This window comes from Eurypyga helias, unplaced genomic scaffold, assembly GCF_000690775.1.
Source record: "Eurypyga helias isolate BGI_N326 unplaced genomic scaffold, ASM69077v1 scaffold49029, whole genome shotgun sequence".
In the NCBI taxonomy this organism is placed as follows: Eukaryota; Metazoa; Chordata; class Aves; order Eurypygiformes; family Eurypygidae; genus Eurypyga; species Eurypyga helias.
In genome coordinates, this window is record NW_010274908.1 from 1 (window position 1) to 10,039 (window position 10,039).

General features: G+C 53.7%; 1 protein-coding gene across 1 annotated transcript; it reads left to right on the top strand.

The window, feature by feature from the left end:
- Positions 1-215: 215 nt before the first annotated feature.
- Positions 216-9,822, top strand: ANAPC2 (anaphase promoting complex subunit 2; the record flags this gene model as incomplete). The annotated part of the gene is made up of 12 exons (XM_010159932.1): positions 216-838; positions 1,389-1,521; positions 3,372-3,546; positions 3,692-3,811; positions 4,307-4,424; positions 4,508-4,689; positions 4,819-4,960; positions 5,677-5,752; positions 6,335-6,538; positions 8,154-8,283; positions 8,608-8,843; positions 9,584-9,822. Coding segments are annotated over 12 exons (2,352 nt in total), but the record flags the coding sequence as incomplete, so codon positions are not given.
- Between the last annotated feature and the right edge of the window lie 217 nt (positions 9,823-10,039).

Here is a 10,039-nt window from a genome sequence, read left to right on the forward strand (position 1 = left end):
GCGCTTGGGTGTTGGGCCTGGGAGACGGGTGCTTGGCTTCCGTAGGCCGAGACCCCAGCACCTCCCCACGGACCAGGTGTCTGCCTGGTGCTGTTGGACAGCCGAGTCCGTGCGCGTTTGGTCCCCGTCCTTTGGCGTGAGCGATCTCTTCTGCCGCAGATCCTCCTAGAGAAGCCTTTTTGTGTGCTTAACTTGGCGTCCCCTCCGCTTTCCAGGCAGCTCCGAGGTCCGATGCTGTGGGGCCGCTGAAGGATGCCGACCTGCGCCCAGCCCTGGACGTGCTGCGGTGTTACGACTTGCACTCGGTCGTGGAGGAGTGGTTCATCGAGGTGCTGCAGACGGACCTTCAGGCGAACATAGCTCCCGAGTTCTGGAACTGCATCAGCCAGTATGAAAACACGGCTGAGGAGCCCCAGTGCTCCTCGCTCCTCCTGGACGCGTTCTGTCTTCTCAAGTGCCGCCTGGACCCCTACCTGAACAGCCTGGAACTGCTGGAGAGGTGGACCAAGGCGGGCTTGCTCCTTGGGACAGGCGCTCAGATGCTGCCGGAAAAGGTCTACACCATGTTCAAAGCCATCCTTTTCTTCTCCACTACCAAGTCCTTCCAGGAAATGATCCAGCAGTTCTACAGCCGCACTTTCAGGATATACATGCGGCAGTGGAAGAAAGGAGAAGATGGGATGAGTGAGGGCGAGAGCAGCATGAGTGAGACGGAGCAGGAGAGCGATACGGAGGAAGGCGGAGGAGAGAGCCTGCTGTGCGCGGGCTGCAGCAGCAAGAGAGAGCAGTGCTGGTGCCCCAAAGCCATGGAGCAGTTCCAGCAGCTCAATGACATTCTGTACGTGGGTTACGGGGAGGTGGCTCTCGGAACGTCCGGATGGGGAACAGCAGCAGATTTTCTTGAGACCTGATAAGAGGAGGAGTTACATGTGGGGTCAGGCTGTATCCCAGGACCGGTTAGAGAACCTGACGCAGGGTTTCTGCAGCTGGTTGTGGTTGAACTAGAGCAGCTCTTTAGACAGAAAGTTCCTCTCCCTGGATATGAGAATATCTTCTTCTTGCTCTGAGGCCTTCTGTCCACAAAGAAGCAAGTTCTCCTAAATGAAAAAGCTTCATTTAGGAGAACTATTTTCATAGAATTTCATGAATTCATAGAATTTCATAGAATTTTTCATAGAAAATAATGTTTCTAAGGAAGGTGGGGTAGCAGCAGAGTCATGTGTTACACGTGTAACGCATCCCTGCGGCTGTCAGAGCGTTTAAGCAGAGCTGTGCCTGCATCTGTGGGCCGCAGAGGGAGGAAGGTGCCTTCAGGGAGTGGGATTTTCTTTTTGGCTTGTACCTTTGCTTCCGTATGCTCTGAACTGGGTCACTGTCTGTGTCTGTAGCCGCCGACTGAATTTGCTGGAGAGAGTGAGCGCCGATGCTGTCACGACCATCTTGCACCGGATGATAGAGGAGCGGATGGAGCAGCGCTGCAGGGGGGAATACGAGCACTCCTTCCTGAATGAGTTCCAGGAGGTAAGGATGGCGTCTGGGCAGCGGGGGCCCTTCGTTTGGAGCTGTGCAGCCGCTCTGTTGCTGGCTTAGCATCTCGGGCTGAAAGTGGATTCTACCTGAAAATGCCTGGTCCTGGGCTGTGACTCCCACCACCCCTGGCAGAAGAGGTGGGTAAAACGCCCCGGTTTGATTTCCTGCTGCTGGGGAAGGTTTGCTCTGACCTGTGCCTTCTGTTTCACCGGCTGATGTCTGTAGTAATAGGGAATTACAAACTACGAGAACATGTGGTGCCACCTGCCCTGCAGAGAACCCTCCTTCTGTCTAGGTGGGCTCATAATTTAAATTTGTGTGGCTGTTTTCTTTCTTTTTTCCAATTTTTCAGCATCCCTTTAAAATAGGAAGCAAAGATGGGAGGCGATACTCTGGTATTGATCTCGCCACTGTGCCACGTACAGAATTAAAAACCTTCTTTGCACCTACCCAGTTGTTTTCCTGCCACCTTAAACCAAGCTCATGTTGGGCTGTTTACCCAGTATGTCCTTAAAATAAAGTTCTCCTCCACGTTATGGCTCTTCCAGGACACAGTCCCGGCTCTGCACTCTTTAGCCCTCGATGCATGACCTTGCAGTTGGCTGCGTTGAGGAACAATGTGTGAAGTCAGGTTGCCATGCGAACCAGGCTGCTCTCCGCGCTTGTCCTAGTTTCCTTGCTGTTTGCCACGCCGGCCGCTTTTGTCCTCGGCAGGCACGGGCCGTCCTTGCGTGTTTACTTCCCTTTAGTTGCTGTGCAACACTTTATTGGACCTAGGGTGACATGCTTTGGGGTGACCTGGGGATTGTTTACACTCCTTAAAACGGAGTTGCTTTCTGCAGTTATAGCCCTTCACTTTTGTCCTGTAGGAGAATTCTTTATCAGCTTTTCCACAGTTTTTCCTAGATCCCTGTAGTTCTCAGATTGGTCTTGCCTTGTAATGAGCAGAACTTGTGCATTTCTTCACTGTTCCCTCCATCGAGTAGGTAATTAAAAATTAACTGCAGCAAACCGGATCTTGACTTAGCATTTTTGCTTCAGGCTGTTGGAGCTGGGTTATCAAAAAACCTAATATCTAGTAGCTATTAATTCTCAAATACTATCCCAAGAAGTACCATGTGTTTGCCAGCTTAAAGGGGGAAAAAAAAAGGGGCATTTCTTTTGAATACCTGGATATTGCAGTTGAGTGCCTTTGAAATTTGACAATTACATATTTCTCCCTAGAAAACTAAATCTCAAATAGAAAAAAATTAACCTTCTGATGCTCCCTGTTCAGGTTTTTATTTTATGATTCAGTGACTAGGCTGGTATTTGAGGTCTTGGCTTCAGGTGGCTGCATTTGGTTGGTAGGGGTATGTCTGTGAGTCCTTGGGATGGCTGGCTTGCTCTTCACTGATTTCAGGGATCACAGACATTTTGGGCCAAGGATGGCGTGATGGGCAATACTCTCATATTCTTATAAAGATAATAGTTCTGCTCTTACAGAATGGAATGGAATTTGGCAAGAAGAGAACAGTCTGCAATATTTTTGAATATGCCCTGTCCTTTTTGGGGCCCAGTGCCTGTGCACAGTCCTCAGTCACCCCTCACCTTCTCATGTACATCTGCATGGCCTGTATCCTGTATCTTTAGGTGAAGTTCGTATTCCTTCAGCCAGGCTTTCCCTGGCTGTAACCCGGGCAAGGGTGCGTGTGGAGGGCTGCTGAAGGAAATGCTGCCCTTGGCTAGCTGCTCATTTGGGCTTCCTGTGGTAGCTGCCTGGTGTCGGAGTTAGTGTGGGACGCGGTTGTGCATCCAGCTGCGGGGTTCACCAACTCTGTGCTCTCCCTCTCCTTGTGCAGTGGATTGAGAAGGTGATTGGCTGGCTCAGCAGAATTTTTCTGCAAGATGGTTCCTTGGCGCGCTCCTCTCCGGAAGCTAGCAGCACCTTGAAGCGCTGGCGGTGCCACGTCCAAAGGTTCTTCTACCGCATCTATGCCAGCATGCGCATTGAGGAGCTCTTCAGCATCATTCGAGGTAGGCATGACCTGTTCGGTGTTCGTTCACTCTTGGACTTGGGCTGGATGAATGATAGATCTGTCTTCATCTCCCGATGTGCCACACTGCCGCCTTCTGCCTTCCCACGGAGCGTGGCACTGTTTCGAATCTGCTCCGTTTGTAGATTTCCCAGAGTCGAAGCCTGCTGTGGAGGACCTCAAGTTCTGCCTGGAAAGGACTAACCAGAGGCAGCAGCTGCTCAGCTCCCTGAAAAGTGCTCTGGAAATGCGACTCCTGCATCCTGGTGGGTTTTCATCCCTGCGTATGTCACTCATGCCTGGGCACGAGTGGGGATCTCCTGGGAGCCGTCACCTCACCTCGTGTGTGATGAGTGAGAGGCAGCCAGGCTGGGCATGTCGCTGCCTTCGGTGCTGGAGTGTGCGTGGGCAGCAATAGCTGTTATATCCCAGCCCCTTTTTGCCTCCTGCTGAGGAGCTGAGCTAGAAGTTTAGCCTTGGTCCGGTAGGTAAAGGCTTCTCTGCTGCGTGTGCTCTGAGCTCCTAACGCGGGGTCTGGGCTCTGCTGGTTTGTAGTAGTCTCTGTGCCTGTGTTCATGGCTGCAGCTGCTTTCTCAGACATACAGATCCGATCTCTCCCGTTGGCTGGGGCAGTAGGGCAGCCAAGCCCTTTGCCTCCGACTCCACAGATTGATCAGAGGGCTTGGAGCATCCCGGCTTCTCCCATCCAGGCCATTAGTCTGTGCTCTGGGAGTCTGACTCCCTCTGCCCCTCTCCTGCAGGAGTCAACACATCCGACATCATCACTCTCTATATCTCGGCCATCAAGGCCTTGCGGGAGCTTGACCCCTCTATGGTTATCCTGGAGGTCGCCTGTGAGCCCATCAGGAAGTATCTGAGGTAAGGGGCTCGTGGGACGGTCTTACGCCTCCCCTCTCCCTCCCCTTCCCTTCACTCGCTCTGTTTCCCTTGCCCGTTGGCAGGACTCGGGAAGACACGGTGCGGCAGATCGTGGCCGGTCTCACAGGGGATGCCGAGGGCTCCGGTGATCTTGCAAACGAGCTCTCCAAAGCTGACCCGGTGACGCTGGAGAACGGCCAGGAGAGTGACGATGACATCTCGGAGCCAGGGGACTGGGTTCCTGACCCCGTCGATGCAGATCCAGGTTAGATCCAAGACTAACTGCTGTTTTCCCCGGCGGTCTGCAGCCTTGAGCCGCTCGTCTGCTGGTCCTCGAGCTGAGCGGGGGCAGGTCGCTGTTAAACACGTGCTGTGCTCTGCTGGATTTCACTAGGAAAATCAAGTTCCAAACGTCGGTCCTCGGACATCATCAGTCTGCTGGTGAGCATCTATGGCAGCAAGGACCTGTTCATCAACGAATACCGCACGCTGCTGGCTGACCGGCTGCTCCATCAGTTTAACTACAGTGCTGAGAGGTGAGAGGCAAACACCCAGCCCCCAGCTTTCCAGGTGCAGTCCCCTGGTGAAGGTGTGCTGCACACTCGGTCCTGTGAACAGCGATTTCTGGAGCCAGGAATGTCTTTGGCCATTTCCTCTGCAGCTTTGGGTTTCCATCTGAAATTCCATGTGCTTGCTGCCAAGTCCCTGCCCTTGACTTGCACTGACAGGGCAGCGTGTAGGATACTGGAGACACCAACACCCTCTTGGCTCCAGCCCACGTGTTCTGCTGGCCCTCACAACCTGCACAGGCTGCTTGGGGGTCAGCAGAAAGTGTCAAAGTAAGGAAAAGTGGTGAAGCATCAGGAAACCTCAGTTGCCACCCAGCGATGTCTCTTGATGGGTGCAGTGGTTTTCCTTTCGCTGAGGTGCAGCTAGTGCCAGCCACCTCTGGGATGGGCAGTCTCGGGCTCGCCAGATGCTGAGGTTGCGCTGTGGTGTCGGGGGTGGCTGGGTGCCATGCTCCTCCAAAGGAAAGGGAGAGGAAGGTCTTCCAAAAGCTGCTGGCCTACGGAGTGATTTTTCCTTGCTTGGATGCTAGGAGACATCCCCTTCAGATAACGTGCCTTGCAGGCCTTCCTAGGAAGAGCACCCCGGTGCCAGGGAACAGGTGTTTTAGCTGTGTGGCAAGGGGTGGAGGCCAGGCCAGGCTGGTCTGAGGGTCCCGTGTCTGATCCGTTGTTTCTCTTCTCAGGGAAATCCGCAACGTGGAGCTGCTGAAGCTGCGGTTTGGGGAAGCTCAGATGCACTATTGTGAAGTCATGTTAAAAGTAATTCTTTTTTTTTTTTTTTAATTCAAGTCCTGAGTGTTTGAGCTCCTTGGGGATGGGGAGGGACTTGAGGAGGGACCCAAAAATGGTCTCTTAGAAAAGTGGGGTTCCCAGAACCCCAGTGAGAGGGGTGACTTGTGGCAGGCAGAAGGGCATTCAAAATTGTCTGTGTTTTAAGCCCTGTGGGTTGAGTTATTGCCTCTGGGGGGTGGTTGCTCTGGTGCTGTCGTCTCTCCTGCCCTTCCTGCGGTGCAGTACTCTGGCATTTAAGAGCTGGGCTCTTCCAGCTCCTCTGAGGTTGATACTCTGGAATTCAATTCACTTGGAGCAATGTGGGAAGAAGACAAGTCTGGAGAGACTCCAGTGTAGGCCAGTGTTGAGCTGTAAACCCTTCCCCCACCTCCCCACAAAAGTTTCTGAGGGTGTAGCGGCCTTTCTTAGTGCCTAGTAGACACTAAGGTCCTTTGCCGTGTCCCCAGCATCATCACTCGGTGCCAACATTAGTCACCCTGTTTAAGCTTCTAAGGGGTAGCACTGACTTGGAAGAGAAAGGGCTGCCTTAGCTTCCTCTGCTGTTCCCAGGATATGGCTGACTCACGGCGCATTAACGCCAACATTCGGGATGAGGAAGAAAAGCTCCCAGAGGAGGAGAAGCCACCGTTCAGCCTTGTTGCTGTTATCCTGTCCAGTGAGTTCTGGCCACCGCTGAAGGAGGAGAAGCTAGAGCTTCCGGAGCAGGTCAAGGAAGCCATGGAAGCCTATTCCAAGAAGTATGAGAAATTGAAGGTGAGGCAACCTTAACCCTCCTCAAAACAGGTGTATGCTGTTCACATTTTCTTACATCTCACTGTTTTTGCCGAGTCCCCTTTAACATCCCTTACATTTTAGCTGCTTGCACACCCACGCTGTTCGGGTGGTATCCCAGGGTCCTTCAGCTTTGAGTCGGGGTTAGAAGCTGCGCTCGCTTAGCTGTGGCGAAGGGAGGGTGTACCTCGTCGTGGGGTGCCTGAGTGGTGGTGCTGACTGCGGTTAGCGAACAGAGTTTTCTAAAATAGGCCGGTGTTTGTTCGTTAACGGATACTGAGGTGGAAGTTCTTGGTCTAAGACTAAGTCTGGTCTAAGCTTGTTGGTTTTCCATAGCAGTAAGAATGACATCCTGGGCCTCTCCTCCCCTGTTCATCCTCTTGGAAAAAAGCTCTTTTAACATGGTCTCATTTTAAGATTCGCTTTTAGTCTGGAGTTAGGTGAATGTTGCTTCCTCTTCCATCTGTGGTCTCCTCTGGGTTGTTTCATGCATTTCTGGAGGGTCCCTGAACTCCACGTTAGACAGTTCTGGGACAAGCGTTTTTGGTCAGTTTGTGGCTCAGACAGAGGTGGAATCTGTGCCTTTGTAAACAGCACAGGAAGGTGGGAGAGAGGCATACACAGCAAACACCAACAACCGTGCAGGATTCTCCAGACACTTGATCATGGCACTCAGAGAGGGGGGAGGGGCACCTTGCTCTGCGCTTACAGGATGAGTTGGAAGCAGGAGCATCTGTCTGGAAGCAAGGAGAGATCTAGGTCGCTTCCAGAGCTGTGGTCTTGGCTTTCTCATCTTGCAGCTGCTTATCTGTCGGAGTGCAGAGCTCACATCTGGAGCATGGATGATTCGGATGTAGCTGTCGTGCCAGTGCAGTGTCTGTGCACATGCAGATGGCTCTTTGCAGCCAGCCTGAACCCAGTTTGGTGTGTCATGCAGACATTCCTCTTTGCCTGTCCACTTGTGCTCTTCAGGTTTGGTTTTCTGTATCCTTTCTTGAACTTGTCACTATAGACCAGGTGGTTCGTGCCGCGGGGCTGGGGGGCTCATAGCTCTGACCCTGTCTCTCCTGCTGTGGTTACGTGTCAGACATGGGTGCCAGCTGATTTCTGTGCCTGCAATAGATTAGTTAGGAGAGGATGCAGGAGGGCATGCAAGAAGGGAGCAGCTTCATTGAGCATCCTCAGCATTCAAAGCAAGAAGTGGTCTTGTCACATCAGTGTCAGAAGAGATTGCTTCTCTTTTGAGGAATTCCTGCCCACATGAGTATGTGTTTTCCGGTCATTTTGTCCTGAGTGTTTCCACTGTTTCCTCAGCCCTATGCCAGAGTTGAGTTGACTGACTTTCAGGCACGAGAGGGCATTGGTCTTGGGTGTGGGCTGAACAACTCATGTCAAGGAGGCTGTTTCCCGTGAAGGGGGAGGGAACTGTTGGGGGTGGCACTGCGGGCGACGCAGGAGGTGGGGAGTGGCCTTTGTATCTGGCAGAGGTGGGTGGAGGGCAGCTGGCCTTGGTGGTACAGGGGGGTGTGCAGTAACGCAGCACGTAGGGGTTCCTGGTAGAAGATGTTCTGTGAGCACCTGCTTCCCCCTTTTCCAGGCCATGAGGACCCTGAACTGGAAGTACCACCTGGGCCTGGTGAGCCTGGACGTGGAGCTGGCAGATCGCACCCTCTCCCTCTCCGTCTCCCCTGTGCACGCCGCCATCATCCTGCACTTCCAGACCAAGAGTGAGTGCGTGGCAGAGGCTCGCTGTTCCTACCCGTGTCTGTGCTTCCCGTGGGTGGGTGGTGGGAAGGCCACGTCACCGGGGTGGCTGAACGCTCTGGCAGCAGCACCAAGACCTGGTTCATGGGCTTGGGACTAGCAAAGGGCTCAGCTTTTTGAGGCGACAGCACCCAGCGGGGCCACGGCTCAGCACCCAGCCCGCTGTCAGGCGGGCGCTGCACACCACTGCTTCCTCCTGGCCGTGCCTCCCCGCCTTCCCCTTCCTCATACTAAGTGCTGGAGGGGGCAGAGGTCCTGTGCTGCTCTGATACCCGTGGGCTCTGCAGGTACCTGGACGCTGACGGAGCTGAGCGATGTGCTCAAGGTGCCGGTGACGTCGCTGAAGCGGAAGATGACGCTGTGGCTGCAGCAGGGTGTCCTGCGCGAAGAGCCCCAGGGCACCTTCACCGTCATCGAGGAGGAGCAGAAGGACCAGGTGGAGAAGGTCGTTCTGATCGACAGCGACGAGGAGGGCGACTCTGCCATGGCATCGCAGGCTGACCAGAAAGAGGAAGAGCTGCAGGTACCGCCTGTGTGGCTCGGCTGCCCATGAAGCAAACATCCCGTGCTTTTGGCTTTGGGGAATCTCATTCAGATGATTCAGTTTGCAGTTTGCATTTGTGTTTTCCACTCCCAAGTGGCTGAGTCCAGCCTGAGGGTTTTTTGAAGTGGGTATCTCTTGACTAGTGCTCGCTGGTGCAGGTGCTGGATCGCAGCCCTCCCTATAGAAAAGTGCCCGGCTGCTGAGCCAGGCAGCCATTTGGACCCCTCTAAAGGTGGTTTTTTTCAGTTTAAAAAAAGTCCGAGACATGATTTCATATTTGAAAATACTCACAACTTTCTTGGATTCACCCAAGCAGCGCGTTTTGTGCTTAGGTTGCCAAAAAGGCTAAATCAGCACTTACAGCTGGATCTTTGCCCTCTCTGGGATGTGGCTCCTGGACACTTAGAGTGCTTTTCCTACTCGTGTGTCACGTTGTGTGTGTGTTGTGCCACTGTGCAACCCGGAGGTGTCATACTGGTGTTTATCCACTGAGGGTCGTGCACGTACTGCACGTCTAATCCTGCTTTCTAGCTGCCTGTGCCAGCACCTGATGCTCTTCTAGGGTATTTCCTGTTTGAAGGCCACATGCTCATGGCTGAGAACTTACTGCCAGCCACAGCCCTGTGCTGCTTTTGGGATACGGGATGCTAAAGCACCCTTTTTCTTGACGGTCTGGATGTCAGTGCGGTTTACTCTTGCCTGTGTGTCCCCCTCTGCAGCTCTTCTGGACGTACATCCAGGCTATGCTGACCAACCTCGAGAGCCTGTCCCTGGAGAGGATTCACAGCATGCTGAAGATGTTTGTGATGACAGGCCCAGTGGTCACAGAGATCGATATACAAGAGCTGCAGGGTTTCCTCCAGAAAAAGGTCCGGGACCAGCAACTCATCTACTCAGGAGGTGTCTATCGCCTGCCCAAGAACTGCAACTAGGCTGTGAGTGTCCCTGCTTCCCCCTGCGTGTCCCTCTCTGTGCCTGTGCTCAGCTCCTGAGCTGCCCAGCGCTCTGCGTCCTGCCGGGCCGTTTCTTTGCTGTGGGGGTTTGCTGTGCCCTCCTCCCCAGAACGGTGTTCTCTTCTGCATGGAGGCAGCTCAGCAGCCTGGGATATGCACCCCACAACTTCTGGGACCGGGCCTGCTTTTCCTCCCATACGTGAGTGCCTGGGCCCACTTCAC